Below are 21,732 nucleotides of genomic sequence, written 5' to 3' on the forward strand. Positions count from 1 at the left end.
AATACGTTTTCTTTATTTTCATGACTATTTACATTGTAGGTTCTCACTGAAGGCATCAAAACTATGAATGAACACATGTGGAGTTATGTACTTAACAAAAAAAGGTGAAATAACTGAAAACATGTTTTATATTCTAGTTTCTTCAAAATAGCCACCCTTTGCTCTGATTACTGCTTTGCACACTCTTGGCATTCTCTCCATGAGCTTCAAGAGGTAGTCACCTGAAATGGTTTCCACTTCACAGGTGTGCCTTATCAGAGTTAATTAGTGGAATTTCTTGCTTTATCAATGGGGTTGGGACCATCAATTGTGTTGTGCAGAAGTCAGGTTAATACACAGCCGACAGCCCTATTGGACAACTGTTAAAATTCATATTATGGCAAGAACCAATCAGCTAACTAAAGAAAAACGAGTGGCCATCATTACTTTAAGAAATGAAGGTCAGTCAGTCCAGAAAATTGCAAAAACTTTAAATGTGTCCCCAAGTGGAGTCGCAAAAACCATCAAGCGCTACAACGAAACAGGCACACATGAGGACCGACCCAGGAAAGGAAGACCAAGAGTCACCTCTGCTTCTGAGGATAAGTTCATCCGAGTCACCAGCCTCAGAAATCGCAAGTTAACAGCAGCTCAGATCAGAGACCAGATGAATGCCACACAGAGTTCTAGCAGCAGACCCATCTCTAGAACAACTGTTAAGAGGAGACTGCGCGAATCAGGCCTTCATGGTCAAATAGCTGCTAGGAAACCACTGCTAAGGAGAGGCAACAAGCAGAAGAGATTTGTTTGGGCCAAGAAACACAAGGAATGGACATTAGACCAGTGGAAATCTGTGCTTTGGTCTGATGAGTCCAAATTTGAGATCTTTGGTTCCAACCGCTGTGTCTTTGTGAGACGCAGAAAAGGTGAACGGATGGATTCCACATGCCTGGTTCCCACTGTGAAGCATGGAGGAGGAGGTGTGATGGTGTGGGGGTGTTTTGCTGGTGACACTGTTGGGGATTTATTCAAAATTGAAGGCACACTGAACCAGCATGGCTACCACAGCATCCTGCAGTGACATGCCATCCCATCCGGTTTGCGTTTAGTTGGACGATCATTTATTTTTCAACAGGACAATGACCCCAAACACACCTCCAGGCTGTGTAAGGGCTATTTGACCAAGAAGGAGAGTGATGGAGTGCTGCGGCAGATGACCTGGCCTCCACAGTCACCGGACCTGAACCCAATCAAGATGGTTTTGGGTGAGCTGGACCGCAGAGTGAAGGCAAAGGGGCCAACAAGTGCTAAACACCTCTGGGAACTTCTTCAAGACTGTTGGAAAACCATTTCAGGTGACTACCTCTTGAAGCTCATCGAGAGAATGCCAAGAGTGTGCAAAGCAGTAATCAGAGCAAAGGGTGGCTATTTTGAAGAAACTAGAATATAAAACATGTTTTCAGTTATTTCACTTTTTTTGTTAAGTACATAACTCCACGTGTTCATTCATAGTTTTGATGCCTTCAGTGAGAATCTACAATGTAAATAGTCATGAAAATAAAGAAAACGCATTGAATGAGAAGGTGTGTCCAAACTTTTGGCCTGTACTGTATACATGGTCAAGTAATTGGGTTTCCGCTCAAGAAATCTAGTTATGTTGCACGTTCTGTAGATGTAATACAGAGACTTGGCATTTACAGGTTTGCACATTTTCACCCCGATTCTACACATTTGATCTCATCTGAGCGGACTAGGTGCATGCACATCTTGTAAATCTGGAACTCAGAATAAATGTATTCTGCAAAACAAACAAAAACAAAAGAGAGATTTTATAAATGTACAACTGTGTGCTGGTTGCAGCCTCTTTATGAATGTGCGTATGTGTATTTAGTCTGCATTACATAATTAAATACATAGATAGTGGATTTGTATGTGTATTTAATGTCCACCTTATGATTATTAGTAGTAAAATAACAACTTTTCTTGCAGAAACGGGCTCCTAATCACAGCCATGGAAGGAAAAGGGCCAAGGTGAGTAATTTGTGGTCAGCGTCCCCCCCCTTCCAAAAGTCACCCATATAATTTTGTAATCCCGCTCCCTGAAATAACCCCCCTGCTGGTTTGTTGTGTAAGATGACCTTCCATTATTAACGTTCTAATCCTCTCAACTACAGTGGACCACCGTCTTCTTGTCATTGGCTTAAAATCTTAAAGCCCATGAGAGGATTAAAAGTAGGTCTGTTGGCCTCACCCAGCCACTTAAGACAGCTGACGGAGACTATGATATGATAACTAGATGTCAGTTAGTGCCAAATAAATATATAAATATTGTCAGTTGGCTTGTAATGCAGTGAGAGAGTTGTGTGAAGTATAGCAGCTTCTGTAAAAGTTATACAGTTGGTCCTCTCTCTCTCTCTCTCGAGCTCTCTGTATCTCGAGCTCTCGAGCTCTCTCAAGCTCTTCACTGAGCAAGCTGTGTTCAGATACAGCATGAACTTAACTGGTGTTTTGCAAAGACCCAGGTTATACTTTTAGTTTTTACCATGCGTTGTAGACAAGTGTATAGACAACAGATTGCATTGTGAACGGTGCTGTTCACGTTTGCCTATGTACTATGTGTATTACGAGACAATTCCACTATAGGGCACACCTGTAAACTTATTTTTAGCATTACTTAAACAATAAACGTAATGACGCTCGAGAGAGTTACTTTATTGATAATTCTGAGATCACCTTGGATCACAGCAGAAAAAGTGCCAGAAGCGCCATTTAGGATGGTGTGTATCAAGCGAGTATGTTTTCGTCATTCTGCTAACGCTGCCTCAACCATTCAGGTGTGTATTGCATCTTGGGGATGCATTGCGTTAAATGCTGAGGATACACACAACCAACACTCCAAACAGATGCAGGATACACGAGGCAACCGTCACCCAAACATGTAGTTAAAAGCAAGTACATCTCCAGCCTCAGACCTCTTGACTAGTGTTGCATACTGCGTCTTGAACTCCCGACCGCTGATACAATGTGCGCTGACTCTGTGAACTCTAGTTGCACTGGTCTTTGTGCATTCACAGTGATACATCACTTCACCCCGCTTCATGCCATTTAGTTGGGCTATGCGTCACAATCTTGGTTTTAACACTGTTTTCATAACACCATATCAAACTCTACAATAAAACAATCTGAATTTCAAAAAGACTGTGAAACAAGCACCGTTTCTATGAAATGTGTGCATCTGAAGAACAGATAAAGGAGACCTTTTATATTGTCATAATTTTTATTCGCACTCATTTTGTAGGTGTGCAGATCCATGAACCATTCATAATTACATCATTAGCAACAGCTCATTGATCATTGTATTAAGTTATTGTCACTTAAATCTGATGATCTTAAATGAAGCAAACAGTGAAATTTGCATCCATAAACTGTAGCGCTCAGAAACAAAACTTACCTTCCTCATAACTTTGAGATTCTCGTATTGTTTTTAGGCTTGTCTGCATCTTTAAAGATGTCAAGGCAGTGGTTGGTCATACTTGGACGTGAGAGTTAAGCCCGACTGTGTTTTTGGAAGTGGCTTTCTAATGTGACATCCCATGCTTAATCTGCTCCTAATAATAAATTCATAAAGTTGGATCACCATTGTTTCAATTCCCACTTGGTTTTGGAACACAATCTGCAAAGGGACAACGTCTAAATGAGCTATGTTGTTCTGAGAACTTTGTTTTTTCATATTGTAACCTTTAGCATTGAATTTTATAAAAACAGGTGATTAGCGTTCATTATTTTTATTGTTTATTTTCAAACAAAAAATGGCCTGAAGCTGATTAGATTCAAGAATTTAGGAGGAAGAAAATATGATTTTAAAAAAAAATATAAAAATAATTAATAAGGTAATTCTAATAATGCTCTATGTGATGCAGTGGATAAGTTTACCATTTATTATTTTTTTTACGTCAAGATACTCCCGTGCTTTAACGCCAGCTCATTTGCATTTTCCACACATTTTTTTCTTCAGTTTTTTGAGCTGTGGTTGTAAGAGGACCTTGTCTACTTTAAACTACAATTATAAATGCTCTTATAGCAGGAAACTTTTAAACTGATCTGCTATATATAAAAATCCCTAAAAACTAAATTAATCAGCCTTACAGATAATATATGTGTGGTTCTGTTTCAGTCTAATGCCAAACTGAAGCTGGTACGGAGTCTGGCAGTGTGTGAGGAGTCCTCTGGTCCGTTCTCCAATGATGGACCTCCAGAATCGGTACTGTTCCTGTCTCTAACCCCTAACCCCTCACCCTAACCATTGTTCATACCCTGCAGTCAGCCTAGCTTGCAATTTCTTGTATGCAGCCACAGTTTGTGCAGGATTAACAATGCTTTAATAGACTAAACAAAATTAGAATTCAAAATTTTACCATCTTTTCTCATAGCAGTGGAATGTGGTTTTCCAGGATATCATCCAGCTTCACATCAGCTGTCCGTCGGACAAGGAAGAGGAGAAGTCCTCAAAGGACGAGTATGAAAATGAAGAGAAGGAGAAGAAGGACAAGACTCCGCGAAAGATGTTGTCACGTGGTAAGATGCGACTTTGGAGGTTAAATGCATTTTGTACTGTGTTGTGTTATCATGCTTTTATTCCTACACCAGACAAGATTAGAAGCAGAGTTAGGTCTTTAAATTACGTTCTCCATACCATAGACTGTGTAAAATAATGGATGTAGCTACTGTGACATCGCCTGTGGGTTTGTGGACTCCCGTATTGAAGCCTTGAGTTCGGCATATCGGCTGCTGCCATCTTGTTTTTTTGGAGCCAGAAGATCTTACTCGTAGACTCTGGGGATGCCTTGAAGACAGCCTGTCACTCACAGGGACCACACCCTTGATTATGTGTAACTTTAAGCGTTAATAAAATATAAACTGGTGAGTTATATAAAAAGTCACTCCCCTACAGTTGTCACGAACGGGATAATTACCCACTAGCTACAGAGACCCAAACTGTATTTTGTACCAGGCTGTAAACATGTTTATTTCTGCTGTAAAGTTGGGTATTTCAACATTAGGGGGTCTATGAGGATTGACTCGCTTCTGGAGCCAGCCTCAAGTGGCCATTCAAGGAACTGCAATTTTTGGCACTTCTGCATTGGCTTCATTTTTCAGCCCTTCAGGTTGCCTCTTGCTCCATATTCAATTACAATAAATGCCAAATAACAGCGTCAGTGTGTAAAAATGTCCCACATTAGTCATTTTTTAAAATGGATTCACAATGTCGCGTCTCTTGCATGTAAATGTGATGTCCACTGTATTATTAATACCCAAACTAATATGATGTCAAGCTAATTTCTCTGGAAGATAATGGGATCCCTCCCTCTTCTCTTTTTTTTAATTACCTACCTCTCTCTGCAGAGGCCCTCAGGCGTCATTAGACTCTGAGAGCAGCAGAGATGGAATGGCTAACCCAACTGTCTAGTGTAGTGGAAAATAGTGGAAAATGATCCCCTGAAGAGTGTGTGCGTGTGTGTATGTGTGAAAGCATAGGAGAGCAGTGAACTGGTTCTGCTTCTTATGTTTATCCTTCCTGAACAACCTTCCTGAACAACCTGTAATGTCATATCCAGCATTCTGACTTGTGTCACCAGCTTTCTGTATCGCACCCAACCCATCTCGCAACATTCTTATCCTCTTGCCTGCCTATTTACTTGTTCCTTTCTCTCTGTTAGACTCCAGTCAGGAATACACTGACTCCACGGGCATCGATGTTCATGAATTTCTGGTCAACACACTGAAAAACAATCCCAGGTATGAGACTGCCATCAAAGGTTGACTGTAACACCAGGAGCACAACAGAAAAAAAAGCATCAAAAGAAGCAGATGGGTCATTCATATTAATTTATTTAGTTTGTTATATATTTGTATATACATGGCAAAAATAGAAATATATTTTGATCCATGTACAGTAAACATTTTCAGACAAAGTTAGCTGTTTGAAAAGTAGATTTCTGATCATCTTTTATGAAGTATTTTAAATCTGTTGACTTATTAAGTAGCTCATAGGGCTGTTTATTGGCAAGGATCTGGCAATACAATACATATCACAATACAGGGGTTGAGATTCAATATATGGCAATACTATAACGCAATATATTGGGGTTTTTTTCATCTAACTTAAGGAAAACTTTCATAGTATGAAGAACACACAACCATATGCATTAAAAAATTATCTTTGCTTATGCAATCAGAAAAGTGGGATCTGCATTTGTATTTATCAGTTACTATAGCATCCAACATCATAGCACTACTTTTTGTGCAGTCCCAGCTAATTAAATTACCTTTGCATATATCAGTAAAAAAAATAAATAAAATAAAATGCTTGCAGGGTTCTTTAGGTAAACAAAATTAAGAAAAAAAAACATAAATTCTAAATCAAAAAAGAACAAAATATATACATACATAAAATTTAAATATAAAATTCAAATATAAATAAAATTGAAAAGGGTTTGTGAGATTTTATACAGTATCACAGCACATAATATTGGGAAACTCAAGTGTATCAATCGTTTCTTACACCCCCAGTAGCTCATCAGGTAAATACTTTAGACAGATCCTGACAAGCATACACCAAAGCACTTGCACCTTCATCTCAGTTTACTTAAAGCAATAAGATCTGCATTTTGGTAACATTGCAGCTGCATTGATAGCAGTGTGCAGTATGAACTGCAGCATGCACTGACTGTCAAAATACCTGTCAATTCTTAAAATACAATGTTATGCAAAGTGTTAAAGAGAAACAACAAAAAATTGTAACCTAATAAATGTTGTAGGGCTGATAATCCATCAGCATGAGGTTTCCTAAATTTGCTGCCAAGTAATATTGTCCTCCATCCTCTACAGGATTTTGTAGATGAATCATTGATATAAAATGTCTTATACCCCCCAAAAAATGGCAGCATTATAGCATCCAGTTGTTAAAAGAAGGTTTAATAAAAGGCAGTTTGAAATGGAAAGAAGTTCTGGAGAGATCACCATTGTAACAGAAGTGAAGTGATACAGTTATTATTGGAAGTATTTACTGCTGTACATCAAACCTTTGATCTTTGGTTGGTATGCACACACTGACCTGCCCCACCCCCGATCTGTCCCTCTCTCTCTCCCTTTGGCCCAACAGGGATCGAATGATGCTGCTCAAACTAGAACAAGATATCCTGGAGTTCATTAATGACGACAAGTAAGCCACGTTCTTCATAAGCCCTCTCTTGTATTTAAATTTAGCCCCTCTACACCCATTCCTTTTTATTTATAGATTGCTGAAGTGATGAGATAAATGTGGCAAGTTGTGGTTGTCGATTTTACGACGGCAAGTTTGGGCCGACAGGTTTTCTGGCTAAGCACTCTGTGTTCCTCTGTAACCAGAATAGTGTTACGTTAGTAAGTAGTACGACTAAATCTGTCAGAAAGCAGTAAATCATTGTGCGCTCAACGGAGCCAAGTGAATTGCCCTCATAGTGGGACCTTGTGCTTGTCAACACCTCAAAATTCAGTAAACAAAAACAGCTTAAATCTTTTTAGAGAGATTAATTATTGTGGGAAACAAGACAACCGAAGGTAGTACAGGAATCTAGAATACAGTTGTGTATGGGAAGTGATGTTTTTCAGACAGCCAGGTGTTTGGCACAACCTTTCAGAATGCAAATCCATGTGTCATGATCATAAAACAAACATGAGAGGGTTTTGTTCTCAAAATATAATGTACACAATGTGAAAGCAAATATACTACAGTATGCCACAAAAAGAAAAACATAATAATTCAGCTATTATTTGCAAGAGCAGTGTGAAATAACATATGCTACTTTTGTGTTCCCTGCAGTAACCAGTATAAGAAGTTTCCTCAGATGACTTCTTATCATCGTATGCTGCTGCACCGCGTGGCTGCCTACTTCGGCATGGACCACAATGTGGATCAGACAGGCAAGGCTGTCATCATCAACAAGACGGGCAACACACGCATGTGAGTGTAGTTTCTAACTTTGGTTCTGACTTCAGCAGCTGCAACCTTAATTATGTTTACATTTAGTATGTATTTGACTTATTCAACAATTAAAAACCCTAAATAACACCATAGTTTATTGAGACTTTTCCAGATGGCAGATTTTAGTAGTGTCAATGAGGGTTTAGGCAGGGGCTGTTATATGCAAATTAAATCCTGAAGTAATGTGAACAGCCTCAGGGGAACACACGATAACAAACCCACGTGGCTGAGGTTGTCGTGACAACCACAGCAGGCTTCACTAACAAAAGAATCCCACTGCCATAAACTTTTAATTTTGATTCAGATGAAGAACAGCCTGGACCAAAAATTCGACAGAGCAGCAGCGTGTAAGCAAACAGAAAGTTAGTTTCTGCAGTGCACCTGAGAAATGAAAGTAGCTTGAGCCAAGCATGCAGCTAATCAATTCTAACAACAACACAATGAATGGCAAAAACATAGTGTACTTTTCACACTCTGTGTGCACTTGAGACTGAGAGAGGAGAAGTTGTTAATGTAGCAACCAGCAAGCTGTTGAAAGTTAGGTTGTACCCCACAGCTGTTAAAGTAAGATATGTGTAGGTAACAAATGTAGTATCACTGGTATATCAGTTATTTGGGGGAAAAAAGTACCTTACTTCACTGCACAGTCCATTGCTTGTAATAAGTGGAATTTATAGATAAAAAAAATCCTTGATGCATTTTATCATCATCATTGTTCTTTCAACTCTAAATAGTTGAACTAAAGCAATGCCCAAGGTATTCTGGAAAATATGAATTGTATTCTGTAAACTACTTGTAGTTTGAGCCAGGAAATAAAAATGCTAAATATATAATTAAAAGGAAAGGAAACCAGTCATTAATTACACATCTGGCGTGGGCATCACCAAATGGCGGACTGTGGTCTGGACGAATGACTGTGACCAATTTCTGATAAATTAATAAGAAATAATACTCTTCACCAAGCATTCTTTTTTCTGATGTGAGTGTAGCTAATCAGTTAATATGGCAAAAACTTCACTCAGTTGAGCCTACCAAATGAACTGTTAACCAGGCAAAGACAGCTTGCTATAGAGACCGTTGTTCTCTAGCAAGCTGTCTGTGCACTGTAAACAACCAAAGAATGTAAGGGAGATAAGCGTGAGATGACAGCGTGAAGTACCTGACTCTGCTACTGTCTGGCTACAGACTGTGTCTGAGACCATTTTCCTTGATCGACCCAAAGTAGCATGACACACCTTGACCATGTTTGAACTGAATCACAGCTCTATGAGTCAGCTTTCCCAGAATGAGCATTAATAAAACCAAGTATTATTCCAGGATCACCAATGAGCACCTACATGTGCATGAGAATGGCACTATTCATGTAAGGAAAGATTCAAACTGCTGGCAGAACAGACACAGGCTAATTTCTCTCTCTAGGAAATGAAGTAGAAAAAATATGAATAATGAGAAAAAGGAACTGCTCAATGCTGTTTGCACTTTTTCAAAAAGAATCACCTCTGTGTATTTAGTTCAGAAGATTCTGTTTTCTTTTACTTGAAATGTAGGCCTTAGGTGTATTCTTCCAGGCCTAATTTTATTTATGCTAACGATAGCTGTTTGCTTTCCATACAAGTGCCATAAGACTTCAATGTGTCTCTATTTTAAAAGTATCCTACTCTGAAAATTGATAATAAATACTGTTCAAATGATATGGGGTAGGCTATTGGACACAATATAGACATTTTGACGTTTGGCCGGTCGAAGGAAATTCTATTAAGTGGACCTCATTAAATGCCCCTGATCTGGGGGCTGAATGAAAAACCACCAACACAAATAACAACTGTTTAGTTACAAATTCATGATTTTAGGTTTCCTAAATTGTGTCCAAAACCATTTAATAAAAATATACAGTTTTACCAAATCTTTTGAAAAAATACAAACTAGGTACTATTTATACTGACAGTGGAGGCTGCTGAATTCCATGCGTCCTTATTTTAATGCTGGTAACTCTTCTGCATAAAATGTATTATTGTAGCAAGTACACGGCTAAACGTTATCTAATTGTAATCAAATTTTCATCAAGCTAGATTTTCTAATATGTATGAACATTTATTTTCACTCATTTTTTTTATTGGAACTTAGTGAGACATTCTTCCTTGATATCACATATGCATTTTTACCCTTACCCCCAAGCCATGTTTCCAGTGGCTTTAAAGAAAAGTTCTAAATATGTTTGTGCACACTCTCAACATCGTTTCTTAGAAAGAAAGGAAATCAGAATCAACTAAAATAGGAACCAGACAAGGAAATTGCAATCGGTGCATCGCTATTGAATTGTCCTTTTTTAAGGCAGAGCAACTTTTTATTTCTTTGCTGACAAGCAAGTTTAAATGTAATTGAGTTTGTCAGAAGACAATAGAATGCACTTATATTTTTGTATTTGTTTTTATTAGGATCCGCATTCGTTGATGCAGATACTTGTGTTGAGGTGTGGATGATTTTTCAGCAGCCAGGTGCACCTCAACAGTTAAAAAAGTTTTCCAAATTACCGTGTGACAGTTAGTTCAGGCATCCAGCTCAGTACAGCAGCAAACCATAAATCTTGGAAGAGGACAAAACAAAATCTAGGTAGATCTGATGTAATACTTTTAAATGATAGAAGTACTAACATCGCCACATTCACTGCGGAACCGCTTTTGCGTGTGTCTGCTGTTACTTTGCTTGAATGTTGTCTTAAATGCAGTCAGATGTTATGTTTTGTCTAGTTTTGTTTGAGTATGTTAAAAAGCATGCGACTTGTCCTCTACTTCTCTCTACAGCCCAGAACAAAGGTTCTCTGAACACATCAAGGATGAACGTAACATGGACTTCCAGAAGAAATTCATCCTGAAGAGAGATGATGCCAGCATGGACAAGGATGATAATCAGGTAGGATCTGTTTTATACCATGAAATGTGTCAGCTGTATCTAACTTTTGAAGAATAGGGACACAGATGGATAGGGCCACAGAAGTCAGGATGTAATGACATAAGACTGTTAATTACCTTTTCCGATCTGATGGAAAAAAAAAGCAGTGTCTGCTTTTGATGCCAACTAAGCTGTGAATAAAACACTCACAGATTTCCGGTGGTGAGCCCCCAGACTATCTGGGCATCTGGAAGTGGGAGTAGTAATGCTGCAGCATCATCTTGACCCAGCCATGTGTTAATAATTACAATGAACTCTTTAATTATTTCAAATAAATACACAAAACGGTCGTAATTGATTTATCAATGGTAGCTATGTGTAAGAGCATGCAGAGTTTGAGAAGTGATTACTGTACATTGTTGTAGTTACACGGTTGGCAGGTGGGTGTGAAATGGCACCCATTCCAACAGAGATGAAAGTTGGCATGTGAAAGGAGATTTAACAATCTGGAAGATTTGGGGTGGTACTAATAATAACTTGTAATGAAGAAAGTGCAGTCCCCGCTGTGAGGCTGTGATTAAGTCCAAACCATAACGGTCTCTGTCCACCTGTGTTTTGTAGACACTAGACTGAATGGACATCTCATCTCCTTTATGGCAAATGATTTTGCTTTTGTGAAATTGTTGATAAATTCAGGTTAGAATTGGAGATGACATCATACCTCTTTGTCATTTCCAACACCAGTACCACCAGCACTTTCGGTATGGTACTTTTTTAACCAAAAGTAACCATTCAGACATGGTACTTAGACCATGGGTCTGCTTAGCGTTTCCTCTGTAAACAATACTCTTAATGTGGGCGGGGTTGTTGTCTCTCACTGATCCGTCTAGCACTCACTGTATTTCCTCCTTTATCGGTCTGCGCTTCGTTTATCGTCCACAGAACGAGGCTGCACACCAGCATTTTCAGAACAAAACAGAACAGGCTGCAGTGAGAGTCTCTCTCCATGGGATATTTAAAAATAGCGGGTTTGTCCATTTAGTCCTTCTCAGGCAAGCTCAGGGGTTTAGTGTTGCTGTAGCCAACAGGAACAATGCTCCACAATGCTTTTTTTTTCCCCCTCCAAGTGAGGATTGGGATATATGTAGTTGACGTAATCCGGTTGAAATTAATAGAAATGCTTGGAGATCCGCTCATTACTAAAAGTGTATGTCATAAAAACTAAAGTGATGGTCAGAGTTGTCACAGTGAAATTTAAGGTGTGTTGACTGATTCACATCGTCAACTCATGCATTGAGTAACATTACAAGTAAACGCTCCACCTTAAAAGTTGCCATCAGTTAGCCCGGTGAGTTAGTTTTTTTTTTACTCTGACTACGGCTGCTGCAAGATGCATCCTTTCATTTTATAGTTACAGTTTAATAATAAAACTCTCCACAGTATGAACAGTGGTTACGTGAGCCTCAAAACCAGCCACAACTCAGCCCTGAGCAGAGTGACCGTCCGCTATTGACCAATCAACAGACTGCAGTGTTCACAGCTCCACCTTTTAGTACCAGATCTGTGTGCTAGGTACCCCAACAGAGGGGGGACCAAACATGGGGACAGTACGGAACGGTTCCATTGGTACCATCCACAACTTTTCACAGTGGAAACGGAAATAAAGCATACCAAACTGAACTGTACTGCTCGGTGGAAATTGGACTGAAAAGGGGTGAAATCACAAAAGGATGCGTTGCTTTTGCAACAGCTAAATCTGGGTGAATAAGACAAATAGAAACCGTGTAGCTCTTAAAGCACCCGCCAAGGATAAATTGCACCCCTAACTGTGTTGCCAAACAAATCTTAGGGCTCCTGAGAATTATGTGTTTCGTGAAATTATTCATTTCTTCATTTGTTTATTTATTTTTAGATATTTTTTATGGGGGCATTTCTGCTTTATGTGGATGTGGGAGATAGACAGAAAGGAAAGGAAGAGAAAGGGGTGATATGCAGTTATGGTCTCAGGCTGGACTTGAACCTGGGCTTTAGCGGTACAGACTCAGCTCATGGTGTAGAGCATGTACCATTAAGGCTAACAGATACCCCACAGTTACAGTGAAATTATTACTGCACTCAGAGGGTTGATGGTAACTGAAGCGCATTTGTATGGGTTGTCATGCCGATCTTCTTTTACAGTCTGGAGATGTGTGTTTGAAAACACCAACAGCACAGACAAACTGGAATATTAAATCCCAAATACAGTTTCTTTCTGTCACGTTTGAATTGCTTGCCTGAAGTTTCAAAAAATGTTTCCAAACCTTGTGGGAAATATATGTAGCAGGCGGTCTGAAAGTTTCAGTTTTCCTTTTCTCTCTGCCGCTGTTCTGCCCACTGTGTTGTTGGCGTTAAGGCAACATTTATACTTAACCGTGGATGATTGCAATCACACACAAAACTTTATTGGTGTGTTTGCACTGTAATATCAGTAGCGCAATATCCTTTGTGAATCAGACCTGGATATGGGCAGATAATGGTTGAAAGCGATGCTCAATTTATGGTGCTATCAGCTCAGCGGCTGCAATCATTCTTTGTGAATACGCCTGAGAGTGTACTAAACTATTAATAGGCCATTCATATGCAGTAACTAGCATGTTCCTGGTACTGTCTCCCAAAATGACACACAGTTTTTAAATTACAGTTGCATTTAACATATTATTCACTGCTGCTGATTGCCTCCGCGTGAGCCAAAAAACTGTTCAGTGTTTCAGTTTGTTTGATGACACAATATACACATTTTAAGTCTGTATCTCAGCTGTAAAACTCACAACATATTTTATCTGTTTCGTTTTTGTTTCGTTTCAAAGGAAGTTAAAACCTTTCGTGTAACAGTTGTTTATGAGGTTTTCATTGAAGCATCGAAACCTCACATTTTCAACCACAGAAGCAGTTTCATCATTATAATAAAGAATAATATACTTGCTTTGTTGCTGTTGAACCAAGTTTTTCACACTTCATTCTTTCCAACATTGTTTGTTTGAAGCATTGACACTTTTCTTTGGCGCCTAATGCTTGTGCATATTTATCATTTTCCTTTCCTCTATCACGTTTGTGGTGTTAAAGCTTCCCACGCTTATTCCGCCCCTCAAAACACAGTTTCCATTCTGTTTTGACGGCAAGCAGCTGCTCTCTCTTGAATGCTACTGCTGGTATCATGTGACTCGTTGCTACTTATCTTTACAGCAGGTTGCATTAAGTGTGGCTGTACATGTGTTTACATCAAACTTCAGCGGATATTTGTAAATAATGCATACTAGATGGTAACCGTCATTTTTCTGATTGGATTGTTCTCTCAAATGTTAGATCCGTGTCCCACTGCAGGACGGGCGGCGTAGCAAGTCCATTGAAGAGCGAGAGGAAGAGTATCAGCGGGTACGAGACCGGATCTTTGCCCGAGAAGTAAGTATTGAACCTAGACAGGGTAAAAAAAAAAAAAAACCACTGAGAAGGACACATCAACATGAAATCACAATCCATTTCTAAATCATTCGCTGTTACCTCTAGCTCCTTTGAGTAGTGAGTCAGTATTTCTTTATCAGTCAAGAATAAAAACTTTTTGTTTAATAACTGGTGTCATGAAGCGTGGTAACATTCATTCTCTGAGTCGGTGCTTCCTTGTGACCCGCTAATACAAAGCAGTGTCTGCTCTCAACCTCTCATCACAGGGTGCATGTCTGTGAGTTGTGAGCAGTTAATTAGAAGAGTGGTTTTTACCTTCTTAGGCCCAGTCTACACAATAGGGCTGGGTACCGTTCACTTGTGAACCGATATCGGCGCCAGTTTTGGAATTTGGGTACCAGTGCCTATAGGTACCTTCTAATTTCTGTCTCTGTAGGCCAGACGCTGTCTTAATTTGAACCCAGCAGCTCCATGGAGCTCTTTTGCTGGCTTTGAAGCTCCATGGTTGGCTTTCAGGCTTCAGGGTGCTTCGCATCACTTCTGCCTCTTGTCATAACTTAGCGTTCTCACCCAGGTGCACTCTCAGGTACCAGCATTTGGCAGTGATGGATTTAATATGAATTGGTACTCGGTCGTACCGACATTATGCGGTCAGTACCCTTAGAAGTACAGAGTTCAGTACCCAGCCCTTTTACACACAGATATTTTTGTAAACTGATAGATTCTTCTACATTTTTGGCCTCTCATCTACATGCAAACTTTTAGTTTGACACTGAAATTGGGAGTTATTTTTTCAAAAACTCCTAAGTGAAGATTTTTCAGAACTCCAGTTACTTTGTATTTGTGTGGACATGTAATCAGACCATTTAATGCTAATAGTTTTTAGAGCCCTGAGAAAGTATAACTATACAGCATTCTTATTTCCAGTGCTAGTAATCATCTTGTGGGAACCTCTGCTTTAAGCGACATATCAAATATAATGTCAAACTTGAGAACGTCTGAAAGGTTGAGCTGCATACAAATGTCGGTCTTAAGTGCTCCTGAATGAATGAAGCATTTCATAATGTGCAGGTGTCCTTTTTTTTACAGTCCTCTCAAAACGGATACATCAACGACAACAGGTAAGATGATTCATCCTCCTGGAGACTCTAATGTGTGCATTTGCAAGACTCAATCTTTACCACCTTTCCCCTTTAAAGCTACAATTTCCTTGCTAGGTTTCAGTTATGAAAGGTAGAGGACTGTGAACCCATAAACTTAACAATTTTTACAGATTATATAGTGATTCTTTGTACTAATCTGTCCACTTAACATTAATGTAGCCCCTACATAAGGTTTTTGTTTCTTCTCAATGCCAAGCAAATGATCAATAAGCATTTGCTGATGTTTCTCTCTCTCTCTGTGCCAGATTTTCAAGGGTTGTTTTATGTTAGACTGACAGGCACACTGTCTTTGAGAAAGATTTGTAGGTAGTGGAAGAAATGTTTTCTAGATATAAGTTAGCTCACACAGCAGTTACAGTCAGCCTCCATCCCTAGGCATCCTGGCCATTGAGGTTGAAAGATTAGGACGTAATATGCTGAGAGAGAGAAAGAGGAAGCGTGGGCTTTTCAACAGTCAAAGTTTCTGCCTTGTGTGCATTTTTTTTTTTTCCCCTTCTTCGCAGGGGTAAAAGTTCTGCACTGTGCCTACCTCTGCCTCCCACCCCTCCTTATCTCACCCTCCCCTAAACCCCCTCCTGTTCTCCAATCCAGTCCTGTAACCCCAGCATTTTCTCCTAATGTTAACCCCAACAGACTTTCCACTGAGGGCTACTGCTCTAGCTCTCAAAAGAGGAGGCAGATCTTTAGGTATTGGGGTGCTGCTGACTTTGACTTGTGTGTTGCCATGCCCATTCTTTGAAAGTGGTTTGGTGATGATAGTGGTGACTTGTGGTGGTTTTTTATATCTTTGCTTGGCGTAGTCGGCTGATTGATGGCTATTCCAGCACTGCACCGTGGGGCTTCCCATGGCCCATGCATGGCTGCTTTGTGGTTTCACTGGGAACTGATTGACCTACTTACCCCTCCACCCATCCACCGTCAACTACATTTTTTATATAAAGTAACTGCATCGCTTCCACAGTAACCTGTTTGTTTTGTGGTTGACTTAGTCTTGTAGTTTCTGTTAACATGTCACCTGTTGCACAGTCGCACGTAAAAATATGTAAGCAGTGCATACAGTACAATACAATAGTGCTGTTGGACTTTAACATGAGAGTGTGAGCACAACATGATGACACCCTGTCTTTTCCTTTGAGTGAAAAAGGGCTGCAGCTAACAGTTATTTTCATTGGAGATTAATCCTATGATTGTTTATTGATTAACAGATTAATCTTCTGGTCCATAAAACATTAGACAAGTGAAAAATGTTCATCACAATTTCCCAGAGCCTGAGTTGACATTTAGGTCCCGATCAGACACAGCGCATATTAGCAGCCTGGGGCAGCTTTTTGTTTGCTCTCTGCTTTTGCGTTGCTGAGCACCTCGTGTTTTCTGCTCTATGCATCTTGCATCTTTGCAGGAGTGCCCTGAACACCTGGGTTGAAAAACCTTCATCACTGGTGTTTTTTGTCCAAACAAAGGAGTTGAGAGGCAGGCTTTCGGTTGTGGCGATGACAACAAGCAGTAGCGTACATAGTTTGTGTGAAGCTAACGTTAGCTCATTTTCAAAGTCGCCGAGGCAAGCTGCAAGGCGTATCTGACCAAATCACAGCCGCAGCTACTTCGTAACATTAACCATTAACCATAATTCAGCCCGACAGTTAACGCCAGATTGTCGAACTGTCTCTGACTCATCCTAAAATAAACCTTAAACCGATGCATCATTTAGACGAATCTCCTGGACGACCTGGTGGTACTCCATTTAAATTCTCCTCTTTCTGAGGGTCTTGTATACCCACACATTTCCCTGTGTCCAAAGTACTATTTGGGAACAGCCTTTAACTCTCAATCAGAGCCAGTGCCCTTGCTGTCCATTTTTAATAGAGATTGTAAGGTACAGATTTGTGGGATTACTTCACAGCAAAGTAGTGATCAAGCTAAGGACAGGTGATTTGATGGTTTCCTAGTACCAGTTAAAAAAAAAAAAAAAAGACGCAGGAAGCTGCAAAAAGTGCTCTTTCTGGTCGGGGCCTTAAAATCCCAAAGATGTTCACTTTACTGCTTTAGAGGAATAACAAAAATAAAAGGAAAAATGCACAATATAATAATTAAAAAAATGTCAAATACTTTTATGTCGATTAATTAAAATATTATATGAAGTTTTTACCTTTTCATTTTGTAAAAAAAAATGTTATATACTTTGACATTGTGTCTTTTTTTTTTGAGCTTTTCGACATAGCTCTCCTTTTTCCCTCTTTAGCTTTTTATCAAATATTTTCTTATGTGGCTCTGGGACTTCAATGTTCTTGTCTTCAACTTTTGAACCATCCAATTATTTGGTGAATATTTGTTCATGTCCTTTATGTCTTTTGATTGTGCTGCTTGCAGAAATTTCATTAGAGGCTGACATGTCATACCTTAATATGATAATATTAATGTTAATGTTATGGCCTTTTAAATTTCACCTAAAAGGACCTTCATATCCCAAGTCCAGCATTCATATAAAGTATATTAACCTTTAAAGAGTACATGCTGCACTTAAATAGACCAAAACAAGAAGCTCTTCTGTGGGTTAATTTAACCATCTAATAGAGAGTGATGTAAGCACAGAACAACAGCAGCAGCAGCCTAGCGTCCCCTGTTTGTGCGTGTGATGGGGAATGCTGTCGTGAGGAGAGAGTGGAGATGAAATATCATGTGATCAACAGCAGAATCCCTCCTCCTCCTCTTCCTCCCCCCGCTCATCCTGCTCTCATCTTTGTCTGCAGAGCGAAGCGAACAAGTGTGCGCCTCCCTTTACAGAGAAACGGCAGAGCACCCACCCTTCCTTAAAATAGGCTGTGCAGAGAGAGGACTCAAAATAGATCCTCCATTAATTACAGTCTCTCTGAAATATTTATCAGCCACAACCACCTTCAAACACCACTCACTATCGCTATGGTTTTACAACCCATACCACATCCCTGTTCTCGTCATGGAGATTCCCACAATCAATTACAGGTTTTGAATGTTTTGAATTCTCTCTACACGGACAGATACTCGGTTCTTATCCCTCCTCCAGTTCAAAGAGGATGAAAAAACAAGTGTTTACAGCAGCTGACTTGGCTGTTTTTTGTTTTTTTTTACTCTGCTGACCTCAATTTAGACTCGTAGGTCTCTGTTTACCTGCAGGGCTTTCTATCTACATTCAACTTAATGCTGCACCACCAGTATGTACAGCACTTTTTTTTTTTTTTTAAATTTTCCTTTATTTAAGGAGCTCTATGTGAAATTCAGAGTGTGTGAGTTGACTCGACATAGTTCTCAACATGGAGGTGGCTGGGCTTTTCCCATAGACTTACATTGTCAAAGAGACTTTCGTACATCATTGGATAAATTTCTTTTGAACCCCCATCAAATGACTCATTTCACTGTCAGAATTTGATCCATTTGGTCCATTAACATTTAGAAAGTCTACAAAAGCTGGACGATAAAATAATTTTATCTCAGTTTAAATTAGCAGAGAGCTTAACTGGAAGCTGCTGGGTGGTCTAAGTCTGTAGTGGGCTTAACGGTGTGTAAGATCTGGGTTATTTTATACCCAGGAAGTCAAACTTTTTTGATCTAATGCGGATATACATCCATAGCGGCTAGCAGCTTACGGTGCTAACTCCATGAACGGCGATTAGCCATGGCATCAGTGGCAGAGCTAACAGTGTTGACCAGGGTGGAACCAGAGGATAGTCACTTCCACGACAAAGCTGTCCCGATATCAGTCCACAACAAACCACAGTGACGCTCAGATGACAACACACACAGAGAGGGAGTGTGAATTCATTCTCTGCTCAGAACGCCATCACTCCATTATATCTTTACTTAGCAACTAGTGGTTTGCTGCTATATCAGTGCTCTGAATGTCACATACAGAACCTTTAAATGTATTATTTTCAAGCTCAAACACAGTAGGACGTGTTCAGATGGAACAATAATATTCTCAATGCTGACATGTCAATGGCAGACCCAACCATTCACTTGTGATGGAGGGGTTTCCCCAGGTTGGTGGTTACGCTTACAGTGTGATCACTGGTTTTCTCGGCAGCTACCCTTATCCAGGGTGACAGCATCACAACACAATCAGTGTGTATATGGCAATCTAGTATAAAGAGCCATAGTGGTGAACCAGTGGTAGCAAGTGGTTATTTTGTAGATAAGTGTGTGTGAGTCTGAGTGTTGATGTACATCTGGTCTTAATTTACAGGTGTGTGTGTGTGTCTTGTTTCTGTCATTTCCTGTCTTCAATACAACATGTTTTAAGTGCATGTGTTACTGTTTATCTGTATTCAAATATAAAACACGTATGTATGCAAGTGCTCATTCTGTAAAAGTCTGTTATGTGAATGTTGTCTCCAGTCTTTAATGGTTTGTGTGTTGAATTCATGGATGTTTGTCTCACCTGTTACACCCCAGTGTTGAATGTCTGGAGCATCTTTTCTCCCTGCATGTATGTTCTCGTATGTGGATGGGTTTGTATGTGTGTTTGTGCGTGTGAATGTGTGTGGTCGTATGTTCAGAATTGGAAATAATATTGTTTGGTGGTTTGTTGCCTGATTTATTTGTATCGTGGACTCACTAAAACCAGCCAATGTGCATCTGTGTTGAATGCCCCATGCTAAAGCCTGTCACACTGTGTGTCCTCTCTGATGACCTTATTCTGCTCTTCTGCTTTTGCTCTCCCCTCTATCCTGTTTTGTCTTTGACTGTCCTTCTGTTTCTGTCTCCACCTACATTCTCCTCTGCTTCAAATCCTCCTGTGTGCACACCTTCCCTTTTCTATATATTCCTCACCCTACCCATGTACATTTTTGTCTCTCAATTCTGCTCTCTACATATCTCTAAACTCTTCTCGCTTTACCTCTCCTGTTACTTCACCTCATCTCCTCCCCTCTTTCCTGCACCCATCTCCATTTTATCCCTTTCATTTCATCTCTCTGTCTCTCTCCTCTACCTCCTTCTTCTGTCGTCTCTCAGAGGGAACCGTGAGAGCTCCAGTCGGGCGTCTAGCAGTCGTCAAAGCAGCACAGACAGTGACATGAAGTGCCTGGAGCCACGGCCCTGGAGCAGCACCGACTCAGACAGCTCCAACCGTACCCTCCGGCCGCCCGTCACTAAGGCTAGCAGCTTCTCTGGCATCTCCATTCTTACCAGAGGGGATAGCCTTGGCAGCAACAAAGGCTCACAGGGAAGCTGCAAAGGCTCTCGCTCTGGTAAGGACTGTGGAGCACAGTAAGGGGAAAAGGAGACACATTTAGGTCTTTCTGGTGAACTTGTTAATGAAGCATAAGCTTTTACAATCCATTAAAAAGCAAAAGCTTGAGAGCTTTAACTCTCTCCAGTCGGAGTTATTTTCTTTAGTTGTTGGCATTTTCTTGTTGAGCTCTCTTATGAAATTCCATGACACTGTTAACTCTTGGCCGTTTGACAGATGATTCAGTCTTTGCTGTTTCTGCAGTAAAGACGTCAGGAGACGTTTTTGACTCACTGACTCATGGATTTATTTCCTCTGTTACACAATTTGTTGGAAACTCCTGTAGGTAAAACTGAACTAACTCAACACTTGCGGAGAATTGATAGCATGGCAGCGTTAAAGCTACAAACAACCCATAATGCAACACTTTCTGTAGGAGCTGGTGGTTAACCAGGGCTGCAGTCGAATTGTATTTTTTTGCTTGGGAAGGCTCTTCCATCAGCTCTTACGTGGCTAGGGAGAGGACTGTCTGGGCTTCTTTGCTGAGGCTGCTGCCCCCACGACCTGGACCCGGATAAGCGGATGACGACGAGTACGACGACGAGAACCAGTGCTTGGGAAGGTTCCTAACTGAGTTAAATGATTCAGAAGTGTCTAAAGCCCTGTTTCCACCAAACACTTTCGGTATGGTACCTTTGGAACCAAAAGTAACCCTTGGTAGACATGGTGCCTAGACCCTAGGTCTGTTAAGCAATTCCACCGCAAACAGTACACTTAAATGTGGGCAACGTCTGCGCCTCATGTTGCACGCCAACATTTTCAGAACAAAATAGAACAGGCTGCAGTGAGAGTCTCTCTTGATGGGATATTTAAAAATAGCAGGCTTGTGCATTTAGTCCTTCTCAGGCAAGCGCAGCCGGCCGGAGCCTACAGGAATGACACTCCGTGATGCTTTATTTGTTGTTGTTTTTTATCCAAGTGAGGATTAGAATATATGCAATTTACATAATCCAGTTGAAATTAATCTATATTTTAAA

General features: G+C 40.2%; 1 protein-coding gene across 21 annotated transcripts in view; it reads left to right on the forward strand.

The window, feature by feature from the left end:
* Positions 1 to 21,732, forward strand: part of r3hdm2 (R3H domain containing 2) — a 78,160-nt gene that overhangs the window by 32,536 nt on the left and 23,892 nt on the right. For 3 of the 21 annotated variants that reach the window (XM_033626810.2, XM_033626818.2, XM_033626815.2), the window contains exons 6-16: positions 1,969 to 2,010; positions 4,154 to 4,240; positions 4,410 to 4,554; positions 5,697 to 5,775; positions 7,142 to 7,201; positions 7,841 to 7,981; positions 10,804 to 10,912; positions 14,234 to 14,329; positions 15,401 to 15,450; positions 16,126 to 16,179; positions 20,479 to 20,714. In XM_033626810.2, the coding sequence (XP_033482701.1) occupies positions 1,969 to 2,010; positions 4,154 to 4,240; positions 4,410 to 4,554; positions 5,697 to 5,775; positions 7,142 to 7,201; positions 7,841 to 7,981; positions 10,804 to 10,912; positions 14,234 to 14,329; positions 15,401 to 15,450; positions 16,126 to 16,179; positions 20,479 to 20,714 (1,099 nt within the window). The remainder of the gene's footprint in view (positions 1 to 1,968; positions 2,011 to 4,153; positions 4,241 to 4,409; positions 4,555 to 5,696; positions 5,776 to 7,141; positions 7,202 to 7,840; positions 7,982 to 10,803; positions 10,913 to 14,233; positions 14,330 to 15,400; positions 15,451 to 16,125; positions 16,180 to 20,478; positions 20,715 to 21,732) is intronic. The other 18 variants (XM_033626816.2, XM_033626820.2, XM_078169713.1 and 15 more) reach the window with 10 other exon arrangements.

This window comes from Epinephelus lanceolatus, chromosome 1, assembly GCF_041903045.1.
Source record: "Epinephelus lanceolatus isolate andai-2023 chromosome 1, ASM4190304v1, whole genome shotgun sequence".
Lineage (NCBI taxonomy): Eukaryota > Metazoa > Chordata > Actinopteri > Perciformes > Serranidae > Epinephelus > Epinephelus lanceolatus.